The sequence below is a fragment of the Accipiter gentilis genome, chromosome 29 (assembly GCF_929443795.1).
Source record: "Accipiter gentilis chromosome 29, bAccGen1.1, whole genome shotgun sequence".
NCBI lineage: Eukaryota > Metazoa > Chordata > Aves > Accipitriformes > Accipitridae > Astur > Astur gentilis.
Genome location: NC_064908.1, coordinates 7,202,804 through 7,227,962, shown reverse-complemented (window position 1 = coordinate 7,227,962; position 25,159 = coordinate 7,202,804). Strand labels below are relative to the sequence as shown.

The 25,159-nt window shown below is 44.0% G+C and overlaps 1 protein-coding gene across 4 annotated transcripts in view; it reads right to left on the bottom strand.

The window, feature by feature from the left end:
- The window catches only part of PPP1R12B (protein phosphatase 1 regulatory subunit 12B), a 124,637-nt gene extending 100,829 nt beyond the window's left edge, over positions 1–23,808 (bottom strand). For all 4 annotated transcript variants that reach the window (XM_049832382.1, XM_049832384.1, XM_049832385.1 and 1 more), the window contains exon 1: positions 23,417–23,808. In XM_049832382.1, coding sequence (XP_049688339.1) covers positions 23,417–23,704 — 288 coding nt within the window. In that variant the 5' untranslated portion in view covers positions 23,705–23,808. The remainder of the gene's footprint in view (positions 1–23,416) is intronic.
- Positions 23,809–25,159: the final 1,351 nt, after the last annotated feature.

The window sequence follows — 25,159 nt, the reverse complement described above, 5'->3', positions numbered from 1 at the left end:
GGATGAGATGAATCCCATCCTCAATGACTTACCAGCAGTCACATGAGAAACCTCCAAGAGCTAAGATTTACCAGGTTGCTCCTTAACCAGAGGCTTGAGATGGTTTTCTTTACTACAACCTTATGCTATATGATTAGTGCAACTAGAGCTTTTTGAGGAGTTATAGAAATGGTTAAAGAGTTACTGCAGTCCAGAGGATGACACTGATACCAGCAGAAACATTAACTGTTAATACACTGGGCTCGAAGAATTAGCAGGCCAGTTAAGTCATGCTGTCACAACACATAGGTCACAGTCAAAGGGATTAAATGACAAGACTTACTTCTCTACTGTTCTCCTGTCATAAGTCTAAAACATATGGAACAAGATTAGCCGGGAGATGAAGGGAGTCAATCGCCCACTGAATGCAAAGTAAGAGTACACATATGATGTCAACATACACTGCAAACCAGGCAGGGCTCCACAAACAAAGGCAAGCCCGATGACAGCTGAACAGCATCAGGGTTAAATCTGGGAACACAGAGAAAGGAGTTCACAGAAAACAAAGAGAAAAGCACTCCCAAAATAGCCTTGCAACTGTCACCACTAGCGATTGTCAGCACTGGAAGGTATGACCTTGCCATTGTGTCTCACGATCACAGCTCTACTATTAAGGGGGCATTTGTCAGAACTGGCACTACCAAAAATTCCACTTCCAAGTGATCCTATATCTCCAGCAGCACAGATTACACTCATCAGTGATTTAGGGAATAATAACAGCTCCTACTGTTGTTCCTGCAAAAACACAGAGCTTCAGTACCTTCCCTTCTTTCTTCTCAGCCCTGGTTTCAGGGTGTCCTTATGGCTATGATATCCTGCATGGGCACTTCTGTACCAAGAACCCAGTTTTAAAACCTTCATGCTTTAAAATCCTTGTGCAAATCTAATTCTGACACAATTGTATTAGAACCAGCAGGAAGCGGTAAATTCTGTTTTAAAGAGAGCAGGGAGAAAGGGAGGGAAATTAGATTAAAAGGGTATTATTCATTTTCTCATCTGATTAATTAGCTATGTTGCTTCATTTTTTAACAGCAGTTGAGTCATACTTCTCATGTAAGCAGGAAAAGAGATATGGATTATGTCAGATTTTTCCATTGGAAAAAAACCCACAACAACTAGAAGCGCTTGGCAGTATCCATGCCAATCATCAAAAGAAACCAACAACAAATCTCTTAGAATGATTAGCACAACAAAAAACCCAGTAGAGCACAAGGGAAGAGAGGAATACATGCAAAGGCATAATTATTTCATGAACGTAGCATTTTCAAGATGAAATAGCAGCACAAAATGTCAGGTGGAGAACTGCTTTGAATAGAAGACACATTTTGAAACTCTCCACGCATTCATATATACACTGGGGACATCACTTATTTAAAAGGAGGTAGATGTAAATATCTACTGCACTAGACTATAGATGGCTTAGCTAAATGTCTGAAATTCTTTATAATTATCAGGACTTCTGCTTTAGCTATTGCAGCCATGGTATTGCCAGTGAATGCCGAAGCACCACGCTTCACTTCACCACTGGCTGGTACATTATCTGCTTTCACTGAGGTAGCCCTCGGCATGTCAAAGCTTCCAACTCTGCTTCTTTAGGATAAACAGGAGCCACTGCTGTAAAGAAAGAGATGGTCAGTTGGACACTCACACACTCTGTGTTACCGAAATGGGAAGAAAGCTAAATTGCCCTGCTTTTACTTCTGCTAAGATGATAGGCATAGGCATGCAGGATTGCCACCTTTTTGCCCCTCATTTAACATTTCTAATCAAATAGCATTTTGGCAAATCTAGGAAGATCAGCAAGGAGCACAGATAGAAGTATTTCACTATGCAAAGAGCAACAAGGATCAACCCCTTATGCCAACCCCTCCAGCCTCATATTATTTGTGCTCCCATGTGTCCAGCAACCTACACTTAATTCACCTCTCATTCAAACAGGACCCAAACCAGTGATCTTCCACTTCCACAGTGCTTTTCTTCTGCAGCTGATGGACTGGTTTGCCATTTGCATTCACAGACCAGAACACATAGCTCTAAACCAGATACAGGCCACCTGGGACTGACTTTAAAATCCAATCTAGATTATCATTTTACTCCCTTCCTTTTCATCATCTTCATCCTCCTAATTCCAACATGATTTTTAATACTCATTATTTCAACAGCAGTTGGAGGCTAATACTTTGTACCATCCAAGAAGAGCTTGAAATGAGTCCAGTACTTGATCAACTGCCAACACTAAAAATAAAGTCTTTCTGTCACTAAAAAGCAGGGACTGCCAGTTTTCTAATGGTGTAGAGCAGCATTAGCTTTTCAAGTCTCACCAGTTTAGTCATTCTGACCACTAAGTATGTCATTTCTCTCCCACTCAGCCAGAGCTCTCTGGCACTGGATCAAGACAGCATATATAAAATCCTGCTCCTAAATTACTGAAATTTTAGTTCCTGCCTGAACTAACTCTACATTTCATAATTAGAAAGCTCATAAGCATTTCACTCCTGTGTGGAAAACAGAAATTTAGCTACTGCAGGTTTGCTTAGCAAAGAAATGTTCTGCTAACAACCCCCTTGTTCTTCAGCTCTACAGGTGCTACACCAGTCATAATACTCTATCTATTTAACGCATTTCCTAAAGGCACTTTTAAAATGCAAACAAAATATATATGTGGCTTCTGCCATCAGCTATCTAACATAAACATATTCTAAATTTCCAAGATGCAACCTTAGATTAGCTTCAGCCAAACTAATGTGGTCTCCTGCAGCCCAGGGCTGACACTCACCCCATTGTCTTGAATGGCCACTGGAGGCTGCAGAGCAGCATAAGGTGGCCAATGCCAAATGAAGACTAACCTTATCAATTAAGGGGGGGGGGGGGAAGTGGGCAAATCGCTTTTCAGCCCACTAGGCAAGGTTACTCCACTCACACCATACCTGCTAGAAGGGTGAGATGGGGTAGGAAGGCATGGCAGGGCCACTCTGTGCTTCAGCAAACAATCCTCTATGGACAAAGTCTCTCTAGGTCTTCTCCTAACTGGTCAGAGACATGAAAAAACAGCTGCAGATGACTTTAGCTCCAACTTGGCAAACTAAAGATGAGACCTGTGTTACCTAACTATAGACCTCAAAGACAGAAATCTCTGCTGGTCACTTCAGGCTTCCTTCAGTCTCTCTCATTGTAGGATTTTGCAGCAGGGTCTGCTGGCTGAAGCCAGGGCTGCCTTCATCCTTGCCCTGTCTTACACCTGGCCAGCAGACCCTCTCCCCAAGCAAGGGGCACTGATACTCATTTGATACTCCACTAAACAGATCCAGGAGCTAAACTGGCTCACAGTGGGACCAGACAAACACTTACACTGATAGGAAAAGCATATGACAAGAGCAGCAGGAAGGGCAGGACTGAGAGAGTCTTAAGCTGCCACATATCCATTCACTTCGACATCTTGCTTATGTCAAGACAGACAGCTCATGCTGCATAAGGCCCAGGGAAAAACTTGTTTTTTCAACAGAGAAAGCAAAAAAGTCACTCCAGGGCTAGTATTGCTTTCACAGAAATCAGCTGTTCCTTACAGACAGCAAAGCTTGCACAGGGGAAGTACATGAGCTCCTGCAAATGCCAAGAAGTGCCCAGTTAGCACTAAGTACGGGTAAGGATGATGAAAACAGTGGCTATATGCAGAAACACGTCAACACAACTGCAAGTAAAAAAGAGGAGATTTCTTTATTCAGAAGCAGAGTATTAGGCCCTTGGTTTCTGTGCACATCATTGTCTTGCAACCACATCAGTTTTGTTTCAAGATCTCAATCTCACCTTTGTGGCCAGAAAAAAAAAAGAAGAAAAAAAAAGATGGTTTATAAAAAGAAAAACATACACTCAATAATTCTACTTATTCATTCTCATTGCCAGTGCTGTAGTGCCTGGAAAAATTTAAATTTTCTTCTTTGCAGTTGTAGATTCAGGTGGCTAAACACTCTCTAATTATCAGTACTGTGTGCTCCTAGGGGCTCAGCAAAAATCTTCACTAGACAGACATGTAGCAGCTTGCTCAGTCATTTTCCAGTCCAGGTAAGCGTCTTTGTTGGTTTGTTGGGGTTTTTTTTGTTTTGTTTTTTAAATCTTGTGGCAAACAAACTAAAGCAAATCTCAGCATGGCCACCAGTAACAAAATCATTCACTAACGCCTTCTGAGCATATCACCCTCATACTGCCATCAGCAGTCCAAGCAGAGGTCAGGGACTGTCCTTTGGGGATGCCCATGGGAAAAGAGAGATGGTGGCAAATATGGTACTGAGAACAAGTGATCTATTAAAGAAAACGACATGTAGAATAAGTTCATTGAGAAGGCACAAGTGCTACTTGATAGTTCTTTGCTAGACCCTTGCACAGATGCTTTCATAGAGTAATTGAACACTGTAAGCGTATTAAGGATGCTGCCATGCACTGAACTCTTGTCAAAGCATGACATCAGATATGTTGCTAGTTTGAAAGATGGACACAACTAAGGTGTCTACTTTCCCCAGTGACATTAATGACGTTTTCAGTCTAATCAAGAACTGTGGTCTCTGTGATCAAAGAAATACAGACCTGATGCAAACTTTTATGTTTTCATAAGAGTAAACCCACTTACTTGCTCCGACACCATGCACATGCCCTGAATGGTTTAGATACTGGCAGCCCTGTGTGAACTGCTGATTGAGTGCTCTGTCAGGACTTTTAAAGTGTCACACAGACCTGGCTAGCAGGTGCCGAAAAAAGGACGTAGCCAGAAATGGATAGAGCAATGAACATACACAGCAAAGGGAGGAGTGGTGGGGGAGAGCAAGCTCTCCACTTCTGTAACTACTATTTACAGAAGCAGCAGCCAGGCAGACTGAGTAGACTTACAGGTGAACTACAGCAATTACTCATCCTTAAAATAAAACAAAACCTGGTGCAAGTGCAGCTAGAGGATGGTGATTTCCATGTTTATTGCACTGTGTCACCTGTGCATTAGTCTGCCTTGCAGGTGGGTGGCACCAGCCAATCCTCAGAAACAAAGTACCATAACCTGCATGGTGAACAGGAGAAATTTAGGAGAGGGCAAGGTTTGTTGACAAAGCCCAGCTGCCAGAGCCATGAAACAGTCTCACTTCTGAGTGGATCACTCCATTTCTGCTGAAGAGAGAAGAGAAGCAAAGAGCATCATGCAGGACAACTTTCAGAGGTATCACAATGCAGCCCCATCTCTGTGCCAGCTGTGAAGGAAGAGGAAGAGCTCACAGAAAGAAGCAGTGAGCTGATGGTTGGGAGAACAATCCTGCAGATGGGTCTGTCTCGCTGGGAACATGACTGCATGTCCTCAAGACCATGGACACATTCCTGGTTGTGGGGTGGGTTCCCAGCTTGAGGCAAGAGCTAGGCCATGAGCAAGTGATTTTGTGATCAGGCATACAGATGGGTGTGATAACCAGGAACTGTGTGATGACTTGCCTGCTGGAGGCATGGTAGACACACAGCCAGAAAGGCTCTGGAAACAAAATGGCTCATGTTAGAAAGTTGGACAGCAGTACTTCTTGGGTATTGCTCTTGGAAGTCATGTCATGGCTATGTGTAGGTCCAGACAAATGGACAAGCAGTAAGTGTCTCGGTGTATGGCTGAGAAGATGGAAAGGAGGAGTCACTGGGAAGTGAGGAAACTCCTGCAATAGAGAAAGGGAGAGATCTTACCAAACCCAAAAAGAACCAAGCTGCTGGTGCTTACATTAGCAGATGTATAATACAGAATAGCGGATGCATGGGAAATTGTGATATTTTGGAAAAGAGCCACCAAGACTTTTACAGAGGGAAGTCATACGACAGCAAGCCACTGGGGTCCTTCAAAGGGTAAATAAGCACAAAAGCAAGGGAGATCCAAGTGATACAATCCACAGAGACTTCCTAAAGGCTTCTCAGCAGGTCCCTCACCTAGGCTCCTAAAGACACTGAATTACAGGAATAAAAGGGAAGATCCTTGCATGATTCAACATATTTTCATGATAGGGAGACCAGAATATGTGATAGAGTTTCCTCCTGGAGATCTTTGCAGAAATCTTTCCTGAGGTCTGTGCTGCCAAATGTACTAAATAAAGGATCTGGAAGAGGAGGTGATTAGTGAGGTGATAAAGTTTGCTGATGAAACTATTCAAGAGGGTAAATAAAAGGACAAACTTGAAGAATCTCACAATACTGAGCAACTGGTGATAAAACGGCAAATGAAATTCAATGCAGATAGCTGCAGAATGAATCACAGGCAAAAAAATACACCTAATGTCATATAACAAAATGAAAGGCTCTGAGCTTATTACTGCCATTTAGGAAAAAGCTCTTAGGATTATAACAAATAGCTTTAGGAAAATATCAGCTCCAAGCTCAGAAATCAAAGCAAATTCTAGGAATTATTTGGAATGGAACAAAACAAAACAGAAACTATCATTAGGCCCCTACGTAATGGTGCACTCAGTTTTCAGTATCATGAGAAATTCTAGTCTCAACAACTAAAAAAGATGTGGTAGACACAAATGGGACATGAATTAGAAAAAGATTATATTTAAAAAATGGGAAAAACCCCCCACCAAAAAACCAAGCAACCTTCCTCATTTTCCACAAGCATTTCTTATGGATTTCTGTGGCATCACAAATATTGTTAATGCTATTTGTAGGGCACCACAGAAATAAACAATGCTTTGGGGAAAAAAAATCTGGCTAAAGAAGAATTTAAAAAGATAAGATGAGAACAAGTTGTAAAAGATTTGGGGAAAACAGGATGGTCACTCTACATCCGTTCCACACTCTGCTGTAACCTCAATCCACTGCAGCTGTACCACCAGGGACTTGGTCTATGTAGGAGAGCACAGGATTCAGCACAGACTGCAAAACCTTGAGCCTGTGTAAACACTCATCTGAAAGTCTCATCAGCAAGACCAACAAGGCCCAGCTCTGTTCCTCCTGTTCAACAAAGATGTTGAAACAGAGATGACATTTTACTGGTGTGAGATGAAACCAAAGTGGAGAAGGTGGAGAGCTCCAGGGACCAGAACCCAGACTCAAAGCATTCCTGACAAATGTTCTTACAACAAAGCCTAACAGGGAAATTCCTACACTTAGGTGGGAGACATCTAAAGGCAAAACAAGGACTAAAAGGACACAGAATCAGAGCGGATCACTGACTAGATATCTACCCAAGACAGGCTGGGCTGAAAGCAGCCCAGCCACCATGCTGCTGTGCAACAGGTCTCATTCATGTGAGGGCAACTCTGCTCCTGCCAGGTCTCAGCCACTTCAGCCAACGCACCACGCCAGCTCCGACAGCTCCCATGCTGGAGGGAGTACACTGCTTGCTTAGGGTCTTAACCTTTCAAAGCAACATTTACTAAATATATTGTTATAGCATTAATGATTTATACCATTACTTCTAATTTTTCTTTACCATCCCCTCATCTCTGTCTCCACTGGGTAATTAAGGCATTGCTGAATGACTCAGTGGGGTGCTGCTGAAGAAGAAAGCAAATCTCATTCTGGAACACATTACAGACAACTGCTGTTAGTAAGGCCCTGAAGAAAATTATTCTTGGGCTGGAAAGATCTCCACTTAAGTTATCACACTCAATTTGAAAGCAACATACTCCTAAGAAGCACAGAGGAGAACAAGAAGGCTCACTGCAAGTTTAGAAGACATCAACTAGTTGGAAAGGTTAAATAAAACCAGCTTCACTGTATCTAGGTAAAAGAAAAAAATAATCTGAGGAGAACAGAGTCTTCCAGTAGTGGGAAGCCTATTATGAAAGGGAAAGAAATTGCAACCAGAGGAAAACAAAGAATTCAATTTTATTTGGAAGAAAGCAGAATTGGGTCAAACACTGAGAAACGCTCCCTAACTGCTCCACTTGCCAGGCGCTGGAGCAGACTCCAGGGGAGGTGCACACAAGCTCTTTGTGAAGATGTTTAGGAATGGATTACTTAACTGTCTTTTGGAAAAAGCTCTGCTAAACCTGGTCATGCCTTAGTGCAGAGGACTGGACCAGAAGGTCTTCTGTTCTCTCTTCCAACCCCGCAACTCTAATTCTACAACTGCAGCAGACTGCCCTCACCGCTGAGACAGCACAGACTGGTCCTTCTCAGACGGGTCTGAGAAAGAGCAAATGACAAAAAGCCAAACAAACGGTAGAGATGCAGCTTTCAGCATCATACAAAAGAAGGAGAACTATCAAAGCTCTACTCAAAGAAGCCAAAGGATTAGGAAAGCAGTTTAGATAGACTGGAGAAGGGGCGAGTGGTTAGCATAACTGAGACCAGGCCATAGCAACAAATAAATAAATAAATAAAAAAAGAGCTGGTAGCTTTGTCAACAACAGGTATCCCCAAATCTCCACGACTCTGAGGGTTTCATCATGATAACACTGTATTTTAAAAGATAACCCTGGAACCAGATTACTTTAAAAGGTCTTATTTTCCCTAATGCAGCAGTTCTTGTTTTGGACAGGGCTTGCATTTTTAAGTCACTTAGCACAATGTACAGGAAACTGGGCATAATGTCAGCACATGGATTCCCTCCCAATGACTACAATCAATTCTTTGTTCCTTGTTCAGTTTGTGTAACGTTGAACAATTTTCTTAAAGATTAACAGCACCTAAACTAAATGGAAAAGAATGGATTTTGTGGACTGAGTTGTAGACTGAAGACAAGCCAATACTCGAAATAGCTATAAGACAATATTTGGCCATAAGCATAGGGCTCCTTCTATAGCAGCTATTAATAAGGGATCAAAAATAACTCATGCAATATGCTCTGAGGTTTAAACCTTGGCTCTGCTGGCATACAGGTTGGCACAGTCCTGAAGTCTCTCATCAAGAGACAGACAAATTTACCACTTATCTTTTTCAGCGTGAGGGAATGCTTGTTCAGAATAACTCCAGTGATATCAATTTAAAAGACAAACCATTTAAGGCTGAGAAGGTCAAATTCTGTTTGTCAGTCATCCAAGAAAGAAAAGAAAAGCTAGTGCAAACCGTGAAGTAAAGATGAAATCCATCCTTTACAAGAATACGTAGTTACTGTGTTCAGTCAGATATATTAGTCAAGGCTGCTGCTAGCCAGGAGTAGAAAAAGGCTCAAAAACCTGTGGATTAGCAAGGTGATATCCCATACATATTCTTTCTTCTAGCTTAGAGGTTACTATGAAATATAATCTTCACGCCACTGCAGAAAGTTACCCAAAAATTCAGTAAAACTGCTTATTAAATATAAAGCATAACTGCCCACCATTTACACAATATAGTATTACTTAAGACTTCTAAAAATTGCTGATTTTCATAGAATCATAGAACGGTTTGGGTTGGAAGGGACCTTAAAGATCATCTAGTTCCAAACCCCCTGCCATGGGCAGGGATACCTTCCACTAGACCAGGTTGCTCAAAGCCCCATCCAACCTGGCCAATTTTAATTTTAAAACTATTGTTTTAACATTTGAGAAGGTATTTGGCCTTATTAATTTTCCCCTATCTTATTTCTCTACTTGACTCTAATCTGTAATAAATAATGCCTTTTTAATTATTCTTTATAGCATAGAGGGAATCTTCCGGCCACACTATCCTAGAGTCTGGCAATCTGTAGCTTAACTTACAGAGTTAGAATTTATACCCGTCAAGCAGTTTCTGAACATATCTAAGCTTTTGGCATGAACTATGTCCAAAAGAGTTAGTTCCACAGTTGAATTTTACACTGGATGAAAAAATATTTATTTTCAAACTCCGATGTTCTTTTAATTCTTCTTTGTGGGGAAAAGCAAACATTCCTAATCACATCTAACATACCTCTATGATATCTGTGCTTGTGGCTTTCCACCAGTCATTAAGAATCATAGACAGTTTTGATCTTTCCTTGTATGGAAACTACTCCATGACTTTGATCACCTTGCTGTTATTTCCGGTATCTTTCTATTGACTACCTTTTTTTTTTTTTTTTTTTTTTTTTTGAGATGGTAGTAAGAGGACTGTACATACTAATCTACAGATGGGGCAACATGAACTTATAATGGCTTTATGACTTCTACTTTATTTATTCCTTTCTTAATAATTCCTAATGTTTGATTTGCTTTTTTACCCACTGCAGTACTTCCATGCTATCACATTAAATCCCCAGAAAACCTCTTCCAGTCTCTAACAGCTGGATCAGAATCCACTGTTTCCCCATAAATATTACTTCCCATTTACCGACCAAATTTTGCCAGCAATTTTGTCAGCAAATTAGCCAGTATTGTGAAACCCTTCACTGCCAGCTTTCATTTTAATTATCCTGAATATGCAATACCATCAACAAACTGTAATCTCACTCTTAATTCCCTTTTCCATCTCACATATGGGTGTGCAGAGCAGCACAGACTCCAGGGGAGATGCACAGGATAACTCCCCTTCCTCCTGTAAACTGATCTTTTATTCCTAGCCTTTTTTTTATCTCTTTCAGACAGTAATTAATCAATTATAAGAGCCCTTTTTACTTCACAACAGCTTTGTTTCTTAGAGCTTCCATAGAGGGACCTTGTCAAAGGTCTTTTGGAAACCCAAACATACCACCTCAACCAGATTTCTCCTCTCCACATGCTTGTTGACTCCTTTGGGTTTATCATTTCCTAGCTGGTTCTTGGAGTCCTTTCTGGAAACTAGCACCACATGGAGAACTGTCACCTCCCATTGACATGGTCCTGCTGCAGGGATGGTCCTCTGGTAGTTGGTTTAAGTGGTATGTTATACACAATGGATAATAGCTTAGTGACTTCATATGCCAGTTCCTTCTGAACAAATACCAGCTGATGCTGAAGACCCAACACTTTTCATTTGTCTGAGCAGTTCTGGAACCTCTTCTATCAATACTGCAGCTTGATAAAGCTCAGAAAGCTTAATTTTTATTTTTTATTTTACAAGAGCTTTCTACAGGAAAGACTGAAGGCAGGCAGATGCAGTATTGCTGAGAAGCAATACAAACCTGTTCAGCACACAATGGCAAAACTGGGACAGATTTGTCATTTGAAACTATTTAGTTGAGCTGTATCCAAGACTCAGACTCCCCAGATAAAAAAATGATACTGTGTGCTCCCTGAACACAGCATATATTTATTACAGTGGTTTATGATAGAGAGGAGAAAGCACACAGGTCACCCCATATAAAAGATGATATGTCACAAGGAACAATGTATCATTCTTTCAATTTTGAAATAATTAGGATTTAAATTCCACTAAATCATCACTTTTCAATTTTCTTTATTGCAAGTCCCCCTGGTTCCATAGATACAATATGCAGAAGTTTGTGTAAGTTCTATTTGTCTGCAAATACACTCGCCCTCATGTGCCCACCTCTCTAAATATATTCCACCTTCCAGTTCCATGTATAAGAGGAGAGACTGAGGAACATATGTGTGAACAGGGAAGGGATGCAAACTCTAGGAGTAGAGGTGCAGATAATCTTAGCTGAAAGTTGGGAGGCTTATGTATTGAGCCTTTCCACAGAGGTCTAACACACCCAGTATCTAAGATACAACTCACCTCACGCTGGGAACAGACCTTGGATGAAAAGTACAGCCTCTGAGGAGCTGCAGGGGACTTCTACTGCCTTTCAGCTTTCCCCTCAAATTAATTAGACTGAGTGACAGAGGGTCTGGGAAACAAATGGCAAGTGACATGGGAACTAGAGACAAGGTCAATAGCTCCAGGGCAGTCCAAACCCCTGAAGTGGCACCTTTGGTCCAGAAAGCGTCCAGCAGCACACACACCTAGGGGATACAGGAGCAACCAGCACACTGTAGAACTGCCCAGGAACAGCAAACAGGAGTCAGAATCCGCCCAGGACTCGCAAGGAATACAGAGCAACAAGTTGTCAAACAATGCTTTTTCCTCACCGGTTCCTTCTCCTCCTAGCCAGAGGCTGTTCAGCTTGGTCCAAAACTGGCTCTCCCCTCACTGCCCTGCTTGCAGAAAGCCTGGTCTACAAATCACAGGAGCTGTTTAGTCCTACCTACCAGCCAGGTTTCCTCACGTGCTGGCAGGAGCAGTGCTTTGCCTGCATGAAGGTTTGGCACTTAAAGCTGCTTCCTAAACCCAGCTCCCCAGGGTAGCATATCTGCCTGCTGGGCACAGGCTGGGTATATGGGGCTGAACAGCCCTGTCTGACTCTTCACAAGTTCGTGTGGGTGCTAAGGTTAAGGAAAGCTGGACCTTAAGACATTCTTTTTGCAAGGACACAAGCTTGCTGCAAGGACACAAGCTTGCCCTGCCAGCTTGTGGCTGCTCACTCCTGCAGTTGATCCACAGGGACCAAGTAGCCATCACTCATGGGCTGCTTGCAACAGCTACAGCTACACATGACCCTCCACAGAGCCCAATCTGTATCCTAGTGCCTCCTGCCCCCCCCTTCCATACTCAGATGGCACTGAGCAACAGTTAATATTTGAAGTGCAGCAGTGATTAAATTGGTAGCTGGACTGAAAGTAAAAAGGGCTCCATTAAAGTGACCTCACAAGGCAAAAAGGATGGTTCAGCTTGCTTTATAGCATTTCCTACAGTGTCAGCCATTCTGCACATGGGATCAGCATGAAGCATTCTTCAGCAACTGGAAGACAACTGCTAAGCCCATTAATAAAATTAAGGGAGCCAAGAAAGATAAGAGAATACCCCTAGCCTTAAGGGCCATTGATGTCTGTACTGCAAGATGGTTAAGAAACATTTACCAAAGTGGTAGTAAGAAACAGAAATCTACAATCATCCTCTCCCTTGGGAGATATTACCTGGCAGTACTACTTACTGTGTGTCTACTCCTGATGAAAAGAGATCATGACATGCCTTAAAACTGAACTGGTGCTGACAGGTAAACAGTTTTGAATCGTTGGTGAAGTAATTGTGCAAGTTTGCACCAAAAAGTAGGGAAGGCATTGCAGGTATGAGATGATGGCAATTGCTCACTAGCCATGCTCCTGCAAGACTGAACTCTGAAGAAATTAAGAGTCACATCAACTAGAAAGAAACCGTCCTACTTCCCTCCCGACAGGGACCTCACCTTAAAACTTAAATTTTTTTAGAAGGGGAAAAAAAAAATAAAAATCAGGGAGATAAGAAATCACAAAAACGCCCTGGAAATGTTTATTTTGCTGTGCACAGGAGCATCTGATAGTTGCTGGAAAGAGCTAAGGGCAAGCGAGACTGAAGTTTCATGCAGTGCACACCACTACAGAAGCACTGCAGCTGAGGAGTCTGGTATAACAAGACCGGCACACATGCAAGAAGGAACGGACTAAGGACAGTTCCCAAGAAAAGCAGACTGGTCCTACTAGCTACATTGTGCAGCACCAGAGCCCGAACCCAGGGAATGAAGAGGAAGAAATGGCCATGGAACACTTTTGGGACCAGGCGGGATGCAGACACAGCTGAGGAGGGAGCTGGCTGATGTCACTGCAAAGTCACTGTCATCTTTCAAAGGTCATGGTGACAAAGGAAGGTTCCTGATGACATGCAAACACCACCCATCATGTAAGAAGGATCCAGGGAACTGTGGGCCTATCAGTCCCACCCTGGTCCCTGAAAAAGCTATGTAGTAAATCTTCCTGAAAGCTATTTCCAACTGCATGCAGGAGGTGGTGGTGACTGGAAACAGCCAGCATGGATTTACCAGTGGCAAGTCTTCACTAACTCAATTGCCCTCCACAATAACAAGCTGGCTGGGTGGATGATGGGAGAGTGAGCATCGTACACCTTTGACGCCGTCTCTGACAATATTCTTAATAAGCAGATTGGCGAGACAGAAGCACACTATAAGGCGATGGAAAATTGTCTAGAATATCAGGCTCAAAAGGTAATCAGCCACACAAAGTCCAGCTGGCAGCTGATTACCAGTGGCATCCTTAGGGTTGATACTGGGGCCAATACAATTCAATATCTTTATTAACAAACTTGATTAACACCAATTATGGGACAGAGAGCATTCTCAACAGGTTTACAGATGATACCAAACTGGCTGGCATGGCTGGGGCAGGAGATCCTTCTCAGAGGGACCTACACAGGCTGGAGAAGTGGCCTTATGGAGCACTTGTAAAGGTCAACCAAGGCAAACGGAAAGTCCTGCACCTGGGACAGAATAACTCCTTGCAGCAACACAGACTGGGGCAACTGGCTGTAAAGCAACTCTGTAGAAAAAGACCTGCCAAGTTCTCAGGGAGGCAGAGCAGACAGATGAGAGGCAGTCAAGATAACTGCTTTTATGGACTATCAATATAACTGTCTGGAAGAGACTCTGACACACAACTTTGACTTTCTGCTTCTCAAAAGTCCTTGAAAGAGCAATTTTGAACACAACTTCTACCTTTCAAAGCTTGTGCATAGTACACAGATTCCCCTACAAGCTAACAAGACTGATAAGAATATCAGCACGCAGTTGAGCTGGCTGGAGCATGGTGTAGTTCAGTCGGTTTCCCAAGAACATGGTGAAGAAGCATGAAGCAAAATGAGAACTGAAAGCCAGCATCAAGTGATGAAGCCAGCTTTGAAGGTTTAACCTAGACACTACTCCCTTCGGAAGCAAGTCAGCAGCACTTTCTAACCCTCTCTAGAGAGCTATTTCAGCCCACTATTCATAATTCTGCTTGAAAAATTTGCTGCAGACTGCTTAAAAACCACCTCTTGCATCTAAAAAAGGAAGATGTGGTAATAGGCTAGCACGTAACATTTTGTGTGTGCCATCAAGTTGCTTTGAAAGCGTCTTTGCCAGTGTAATCATTTTTGGTAACTGAAATGGTTATATAAATGCAATGCGTAGATCATACAAACAGTAGGAACATCACTTGCGATGTTCATTAAAGACCCAAGCAATGGCATGTGGTTTGCTAGCACAGGAACTTCTGCTGGCATGATCACATCACTTTAAAAAAAAATTAAATCAGACACTTGGCAAGTCTGTAGTGTTTGTATGACTGTAACGGGTGCAGTTAAACTCCTAACCGGGCATAGGATATGCACCTCTTCCTGGACAGGTGTAGGCTGTGCTAATGCAACCAGTTAGCTCAGATTTGGTTGTTATCCACAAAAACACTGAACCTGTCTACACTGGAGAACATGTCATCTCGCTTACAGAAATCAGACAGCAAATGGGGTAGAAAAATGGCTTGTTAGATAAAAATTTTGAACATTTCATCCTCCAAAACCACAACGGTATTTAAGGTAAACATTCTGATGATTTCTGTTGGCAAAGGCAGAGTCTCTTTTAATGATGTAACTCAGAGCAGTGTCCTGGATACACCAAAACAATTAAAGCAAGCCCCATCACTCACAGCCTGCTGGGTCAGAGTTCAGCTGCCCCAGCAATCTTCCAAGGAAGAAATCCCTATTAACATGTCTCGCACAAAGTATCAAGTTGTCATTCAAGATCAATGCATAATTAATAATTGTTTTGGGTAAGGCTGACAATCCATACAAATTCAAATCCTGGAAAAGGAAGAGAAACCCTGCTTCATACTTTGACTTAAGAATGAAACCATTGCAGCAGTACTTCAGGATGCATCAGTTCAAGCACAAAAAACAGTACGGTTAATTCAGCGCAGCTCTGTGTGCGGGCCCTACCAGCTTCAAGCTGGTTTACATCCATTTGGGTTACGGTATTATATTTACAAGTCAAAACTAAACAGACATAAGCCAGGTTAGGCCAGCAGAGCCCACACACAAAGTCACATCAGTTCACTAAATCACTGTTGGAGTCACCTCTTGCTAAACCAGCAGTTGTGTTTAGACAAGGCCTGATACTATGAGTTGTTGCTATTGCATGATTTCAGATTTTAAAAAAGCATAAAGCTTTGTAACGAAATCACATTAACTGTCTAAGACAGCGAGGAATGACAAATTATAAATAGGTGGTGGCTTCAGACAGATTCCAGAAATGGATGGTGAGCAATCACTGTGGCAAATCAATGCTCCGGCTCAGAGTATCAGAGAGGGGCCAGGTTTAGTTTTACCCTGAAAAGGCAGTGACACATAAAAGGCTAATGGCAGGTGGTCATTCTGCATTCTGTACATTTCACAAAGATTTATGAGCAAGGCTGAATGCTGGAAAAGCAATGCTGAAACTGCTTGTGTCCCTCTGCAAGGTCAGCGTATTGTATTATGGAAACATTTCTAGTGAGACTCTTACAAGTTAAAACTGTTCTGTTTTTTTCAGCTACAGGAAACAAACTACTAAAAAAACAGCATTAAAAAAATTCACAGCATTTAAAGAGTGAATTTTCAGTTGTTTGCAGATGAGCAAAGACTATATTTATGCTGAGAGCTTAAAGCTGGGACGCTGATCTTTCAAAAATTTATTTAACATGAAAACATTTAACAATAGTGCACATAAATCTATTTTCTAAAATACTAGTCATTTTTAAGTACTGTACATTGCAATTATTACGCATGAACGCTGTCATGAGAAATTGTGTAGGTGTCTGAATCAGGAATTTTGATGTTCATGATTGTCAAGAGCTTGATGAGGAAAGAGAGGCCTCTGGATTCTGCTGTCAGCAGTGTGGGATATCATTATCACTAGCTTGGAAATCTAGAAAAGCAAATTTCCTCTGAAAAACATGTTTTAAGAATTAAGTATTGAAGACTGGTCCTGTTCCACCACAGCAAGAGATGCCTCTCTGGAGTGAGGGGAGGAAATAAAATTTGGCACCTATAAGCTGTGCAGGTTGGAGCTCCATCACAGTCATGGTTTCAAGAGCCCCAACAGCGCAGGCAGATCACATCACCCTCCATTTTCAAGAAGTTGACAGCAGCTTGAAACATTTCTCTGCACAGGCCTATACAGACTATACTCACTATGAAGTTGTTCTTAAATCCATTCATGCTGAAGTGAGCCCCATAAAAATAGGCACCTAAATCACCACCAAATCATTCCCTCAAAATTCTTATAAACTGAAATTTTCCTGCCAAGGCATACTGAACACCTCTTCCTGTGAGCTGCACCTTTCATCCCTGTGCAGATCAGTTTGCTGCAGCCCAATAAAGGAGATTGCAGGGACAGCTGTTGCACCTCCCTTCAGAAGGACAGCTGAAAATAAACTGCAGACTCAGACCCCAGGATTTATACTGGGCACCTTCACTGTGCTGGGGCCATACCATTATCACGAGGTCAAACGGTTCACTCATTTGGAGAGCTTGCAACTGGAGGGTGGGGGCTACTATTCCCCTGAAAGGTCTGGGTTTCTCTTTTGCTCATTTTTTTTATCCCAGCCCTGTGCACAAACACAATTTTTCAAAAAGCAGAGCAGACATTTCAGAGTATTTAATGCTCCCCCTGCCCTCATTTGTATTCAAAAGTTAGAAAGAAAAAAAAAATCGCAGTTTATACAACCACTTACATAATATTCCCCTCTCTCAACCTTCTTAAAAAGATTGCTCTAATATGCAGTCTGACAGGCCTTTTTGACTTACGGTATATAATAATCCTCAATTGAGAGTTAACATAGCAACTCAAAAGTCTTAAATTTTAATATTAGTCAGTTATTATCTCAGTATATTACAACACACAGTGCTTCAGATGTCTCACAAGCCCCACAGTACCTAATCTGAATTCTAAGTCTCTAAACCTGTTTGTAGTAGAAGCAGCTCCCAGCCCCTAACACTCACTGTTAAAATAAGCAAGAGGCATTATAAATTGCAAAAATAATACCAGGATGACAGTAGTTTCATCTAGGTTACAGCTGAGAGAGTTCTGCACTTAAACGTTGCCTTTAATGTTTCAGCAGGTTTCAGCCATGCCAACAGGAGCTACAAGATACTGCTCTGGAACAGCGACCGTTCCAGGCACTGCATTCATTCATTGCTCATTCCTGCATTTTTTGCTGAGCTGGCTTTCAATCTTATCAAACAATGTTGATTCAGACAAGTATGCAGCATTAAAGACTTGTCTCCATCTCTAATTCAAGCTCAAGAATTTGATTTACGAAAGTCAGAAGGCTTTCAGCATATATTAAGCATAACAAGCATTCCCTAAAATACCTTTGCTTCCCAAAGGAGATTTCCATGTGGGGCCAGAGCTCTGGACTATGCAAGCAGCACTGCTGCAGAGATGAGAACTTTCCCACAGACAGCACTAAGGGACCAGGGTCATCACTTCTAGCTGCTGCCATAAAGGAAGTTGTAACTGAAAATCCTATCAGTTCACTTGCTCACTGTTTATGGGGAGCAACAGAGCTTGACTCATCTAATCACTAGATAGGATAAACAGAGGTTGAGGAAGGAAACAATGAAGATGCACATTTCCCATCACAAATACCCATCTACTTACTAAAACAGAGTAAATTTCCTCTTAGCATCCAGCAGCCGAGTGAATGCTGTGGTTGGCTTCAGTTACCAGAAGCCTAACTAACCAGTTGAGAAACTGCCCCTAACCAAAACAAAGGAAGACTTCCTCCAACTGCTGCAAGGAGCAATCAATCCTCCAAGGCTCTAACTCATTTCAGTTCAAGGTTAGTTTGTTTAGTCTAGAGTTAATGCTGCCCACTTAGGAGATTGTTTTGAAATAGAGATGCAAGGGACAGACAATTGAACTAACCCACAGGGACAAAACATCAAGCTGAAAGAGGGACCAAGTAAGCCACAAGCAAGAAAATAAAAACATCAGGTTGGTAAAACAGCACTTCAGATTTTAACTAGCTTTGTCTAATAAATTCCTGGTGTATCGTAGGTAGCTTCCAACCTTTCTCACTTTATTCAGAGTACATACTATTGTATTCCCATTTAGAAGTGAAACCCGCATAAAAGTATTTCACTTACGCTAGTGATATACCCTATTTTTGACAGTGTCATATTTCAGCTTGATGAGCAGCATTAAATACAGTACAAACAGCTTGCAACTTCCATTTTCATTGGCAGAAGCATACCTTCAGAAAGAAACTTTGCAGAGTGCAGTGGAAAAGGTATGACTCTCCCTAGATAAACTTCTCTCCCTAGGATTAATGTATTTTTAGGCAATGCAGCCACCCAATCTTAAAAAATGCAGCCCGATGTATGACACTGTCCTCACCGATCAGAAGCTAAACTACCTTAAAGTACAGCTGTGATGCCCCAAACATATGCATATGTAGTACCTGAATACTTCATACAAGAGTTTTCATGCAACTGTACGTTGTGTTATATCCTCACAATTCAAGGCAAAAGCTAGCTTTTACCTTTTGGTAATTAAGAAACTTCACGTAGAAGCTGCTGCTGTATGAGCACTCTGTGTAGGTAATGACTGTCGGATCTCTCTCAGCTATCCTGTGAAACCAACCCAGGGCGCTTCAGCCACTACTACAGTTCCAACTCTTTGCTCCATGCTCTCTAGCAGTGATATCCTAAATAGAAAAAACACCAATCCACACAGGATTCCCCTCTTCCCCTCAGTCTCCTGGATTTTTTTGGGGTGTTAGCACCTCCGACTGTCTCCAGACTGCTGTGATTAGGACGAGTGGTCTGTAATGTGTTAGTCCTGGCTGTGTTTCTGGACTGTCCTAAAATTCTGCTGCCTTCTGCTTTGCTAGGACTGCACACAACATTTGGAAGCGAGTAAAGGGCCAAATTTGCTGCACAGCAACCACAAATTGACCAGCTTTAGTTTGACATGGATGCCTCTTTATAAAGCCCGGAAGAGCAACTGGACATGCCTGCAGTTTTACAGCTCTGGCTTAGAAGCAAGAATAACTTAAACAGGGACTGCCAGAGAGGTTACGGCCTCCACTACCTAATCTGACTTTTCATGAAGCAGCTTCTGAATTACCACAGGTGCCCAGCACCTGAAAATAAGTCAAAAGCAAGTGCCAGGCTACCTTAAGAGTATTGTAAATGACAGAAACTCAGAAATTATTTCATGAGCAACTTGCTCCTCCAGGGAACAGGCAAAAGGAAAACAGCAGGTAAATCATCAAAGGGCAGACAAAGGATAAACAATCTTTTGTGTTGTCATGGTTTGTGAACCAGTCCTTAAAGACAAACAAGCATTGGCCATCACATTTGGAGATGCCTTCCTGACTAGCAGCATCAGAATTTTTTTCCCTTAAGACTCAATTTTTATAAAAGTTTACTCTTTGGTTCCATCTGTTGCTCAGGAGGAAGAGGGAGCATTTCATGCCCACTTCCCACCATCTCCAAACACTAAAGAAGTTCAACTGCGACCAGTGGTTTGTTTCAGCTACTGGTAGCAGTTTTCTTGATGATTTCTAGATGTTCACTCACATTTAGCTAGTATCTCCCTTTCCATTCTGCATTAGACACAAAACCATTGCCAAAAATACACTATACTCGATGAATTAAGTTAATCACTGAAAATACAGGATTGATGTTCATCCAGAAGCATTTGGCAGGCACTAACGTAAAGATACACGTATAACTGAAGCCACAATACAGATAACAGACACTGGCCTGTGGTGTAAGTTTATGCCGCACCTGATGCCTCCAAAGAGGAGGACGACGCAATCTGGAGGCTCAGAAACACCACTTGTAATTTAAAAGGTTATTTTCCAAATACAGCTTCATAGCTATAAATAGCAAAGACAGCTTCTCACCCAGCAAGTACACAATGGTTCTTAGTCATAGTGGCCCAGATACTAGAGAAAGTGTAATTTTACCTTTGTTGAACGCCACACAGCATTTGGGGCCACTGTGCACTTCAAACAAACCCGATTTCTAAGACTGGCCTTAGGTTTTGTAGAAGCAGATGCCGACTTCAACAAATTAAGTCAATTCACTTTGTTAACCCTTCCATTACCTAAAAAGACATTTGCTCATACGGAGCAAGCCTCACTTAATATTAAGTTCTTTAACCAAAGAAAAAAATAATTTACCCAATCTTTCCTTCAACACAGCAAACTCTTTTCAATGTGTAGGATTTCCTTCCTCACTGCATGGCTGTTTGGTTTTACAAGTATTAAACAAGAGCAGACAGTCACTACCATCTGCCCTATATCTCATGTTATGTTTCTAATACTAAGAGAAGTTATTAAAAAAAACCCTCACGTGTACTACATTCATTTCTTTTGTCAACCAGCACTCAAGGGACCCTCAACCTAACTGGACCTCAGCTGACACTTTACCACAGAGAGTATCATTCCCCAAGGAATATGAACAAACATATTTTGGACATGTTCAGTGATAAGGAACTCATAACAACCTCTTCAACCATGATAATAAACATTTTCATCTGATACAGTTTCACAGACTCAAGATGCACATGTACAACAAAACCTCTAACAAATCAGTGTTTGTTCAATCTTGGTGTGCAAGAACATCTCAGCACTCTTTGGTGCCGAGATATGCAGATGAGAAAGTGTTAATACATCAACGGGACATTGGAACAAAGCTTTTATTAAATTCAAAGTAAGGTCAACTCCCCTTACTATAAAGGTTCTGAAGAAATACTTCATGGAAGACACTTGCTTGTACAGCTAGCATCTGCATGACTACTCACTGATCAAAATGCTCTTCCAAGTATCAAGCCTTAGGTGTTACTGTACAATATGTTACCCGATACTTAGCTCCTAAGACACAATTCTTTACGTATACAGAATTACATTTGCAGCCTGCTTGTCAATATATGGCTTGTCATATATTCAAGAAGTTTGACCTTGCAGAGATAATCGTCCATTGTCTGATGAATCCAATGCACTTCAAGACACGCTTTTGGCCAAGCGTTACATTACATACATCAGCAATATACCCGGATACTTCTGAAGAGATCATAATCAATCCTGGCTGGAAAGCCCTCATGAAGTCATCCCAACCCTACCATACTTCTATCCACCTTAGATTCAGCCTTCCTGCTTGTCAATATGCTTTCAATAACTAGCTCTTCAGTAACTGGCTCTTACCAGTCTCTATACGATTACTTATCTGATAATAAATGTTTACATGCTGTATTGGAGATTCCTTAAGCAGCATAATCTATTTGCTATTGCTATACTAAAAAAAAAAAAAATAAAAAAAACCTAAGCCATTACAAAGTTCACTGCTTTGCCAACTGAAGTCTTATTCAACCTGATGGTCCATAAACTGCTATGCTCTTTTCTTCATAACTTATTTTTGGAACTCCAAAGCAAAATGCATCAATATCACTGCCCCTTGTTCACTGACAGCCATGAGCAAGCAAGCTTGTGAGCTGAGCTTTTAAATGTCCCAAATGCTTCAGTTCAGTAACACCAATCCAGCAAAGAAGAAAGCCCAATCAACTCAATTACTGTGCTGCTATTTGTGCTATTAAAGCATTATTCTTTACAAACACATTATTTCCAGATGTTATTCCTGGACTGTGCTTCTCTTCCTAGTCCCGTTGCTACACTACATGCTTAATCTACAAGATCTTGAGCTAAGAAAATTTTCTTCCTGAGGCTGGCCCAGATTCAAATCAGATTCATTTCAGTGACCAGATGCAACAATCTGGGACACTGAATTCACATGCCCTGCTAAATTCCGAATCAGTCTTAGATAGTAACAGGTTTCCCAATATTAAAGGGTAGCAATTTCACATACTCCCTTACATTCCTGTTCATTTACACAATGACAGCAAAAGCTACAGACGAAACACAGCACATGTTTCTAGACAGGCAAGGGTTTACCACTCTGAAGCAAACTTCTGTGACCACTTTTGTATGATCTTCAGCACATTTAGATGAGTATTAATAGAATCCGCGTCGCTTATCTGAGATGCGGGCACTCTCTGGTCTATGCAAAGGTTGCCAAAGAGCATTTGGGGAGTTTCAAGGCAACTCTGACAACACAAACAAAGAAGCTGATGAGACACTTCTGACCTTGCAAAAGCCGCACACCCCCCCGGAAATTTTCCTAGTACTGCTGCTATTTCAGCAGAACCCAGGCACAAAGTCAGAAGTTTTCCAAAAATTAATAAATTGGCCACCTAGCCCGGCTCGCAGTTCTGCCAGCCCAACGTTTTATGTTGCTAATTAAGCTACTTAATATCCCTGAGAGAACTCGGTACATCAAGCTGCTCGACTGGAATCTGCTAACACGCTTCCCTCCAAACTAGGTCTCTGCTTCAGACTCGCGCTAAACACGCAGGATGAGGCTCAGATCAAAGCTTTCTGTCATCGCTTTGTTTATAAACAACCCACCGCTGGTGCTGCAGGTACCGCTCTGCCCTCCCCCGCCATCAGCAGGGGAACCGTCTGAAACCTTCGTGTGTGTCCCCCACCCCGCTCCGGGGCTGAGGCGGCGAGGGCAGAGCGAGCCGCAGCCCGCGTCCCCCTCCCCGCTGCCTCGGTGGGGAGCGCGGGGGAAGCCTCGCTCGGCGGCAGGGGAAGGGAAGGGACTGCCGGGCCGCCCCCGGGCCCAGCTCCCGCCCGCCCCGAGCCCGGGCTCCCGGTACCTGGTGCAGGGCTGTCAGTCCGTCCACGTTGGTGGTGTTGATGCGGGCGCCGCGGCCCAGCAGGCGCTTCACCTCCTCCGTGTCCCCGCTGGAGCAAGCGGCCAAGAAGACGGCGCCCTCCTCGAAGCGGACGCGGGACCCCCCGGCGCCGCGGTGCCGGCCCCGGCCGCCCCCCGCCGCCACCGGCTCCTGCTCCGTCAAGGAGCCCTTCCAGCGCCGCAGCTGCTCGGCCCGCCGCAGCCGCGCCGACTCGGCCCGCTTCCCGCCCAGGTGCTCCGGCTCCGACATCGCCGCCGCCGCACTGAGGCGCAGGGAGCTCGCCGAGCCTCAGCCGGGAGCGGGGCGCAGCGCCCCCGCCGCCATCTTCGCTACGCCCCCGCCGCCGCCGCCGCGCCCGCGCCGCCCGCGCCCCGCGGCATCCCGGGACATGTAGTTCCCGCGGGCAGCGCCGCACCTGCCCGCGGGGCGGACGCAGCTCCCGGCGGCCCCCGCGCGCCGCCGCACCTGGGCGCGACCCGGACTACAGCTCCCAGCGGCCCCTGCGCGTGGGGCGGCCCCACCCGCCTTCCCGCCCGGCCGCCATCGCAGCGCTCTCCCCGCCGCGCCGCCTCGGTCTGGGATCCCGCCCACCGACCGGGGAGCGGGGGGGACGGGGGAGCTGCTGAGTGTGACGTGAGGAGCCGGCACCGCCCGGCCGCGGCCCCGTCTGCGGGCCGGGGAGCGCCGGGGCAGCCCGCGGTGCCGGTGCGGGGGCTTGTGAGGATGAGGCGGCTGTTGGGGGACGGGGGAGGGTGGGGAGAAATGGCTGGCACGGAGAAGAGCCCCGTCTGTGAGGGAAACCAGGCCGCATCTGGCGGGTCCAGCTGCCCTCCCGCCCACGCAGTTGCCAGTGAGGCGGCCAGGAGGATGCTGAGCTTCCAGAGAGGCGGTTTCCAGTCTCTCCCGGAGCTAAATCCAGAGCCTGGCCGTCCCCAGGCGAAGCGAGCGGTGCTCAGGCGGCACCAGCTCCGGGAGCTGCGAGGCGAGGAGCAGAGCTGTGCGGGGACGCAGTGACACCATCGCCGCAGCCGCCGGGCCCCGCGGGTTTCCGTCCTCCGGGCAGGTCCCCGCGTACCGGCCCGCGGTGGAGGGCGATGCCTGTAGGCCCGCAGGCTGCTCCCTTCCAGCTCTACCTGCTGTAGCCAAGCCGAACTGTGAACCTTTTCCGATGAGATGTTTGGGTTGGCTCCGTTGCGCCTTCTCGGAGCCCCCTCTCGTGGCTGGAGAATCCCGCTCCCAGCGCCCTGCGGTGCCTGCCTGGCTCTGCTTTGTGAAGGTGCTGAGGGTCGGTCTCTCCTGGCAGACAGCTGAGCACGGTTTTCATTCTGAGCGGAGGGGCTGCCCCTCTTCTTCAGGTTATTTTGCGGTATCAAGCTGCCCAGCAGAGGATTTGCCTCGAATTGTTCATTAGAGGAATTGCAGAATGAGCACGCTGCTAAATGATCAGTGACAAATCCCCCAGAGCAGATGGCGTTTGCTCATTAGTCTTAAAAAAAACCCAGCAGTTTTCAACAGAGTTCCAGGGAAAACCCCAGGAACTACAGTGCAGTGTATCTGATACCCCCAGCATGCAAATTATTAGGAACCACTAACAAACAGAGTTAGGGGCCACGTTAAGGGCTATTAAATACTCAATACTCATAGAAATGCCAGATCATGGTTCATTAGCAGTCTAAACGTGCAAAACTGGAGTTAGGGATTACT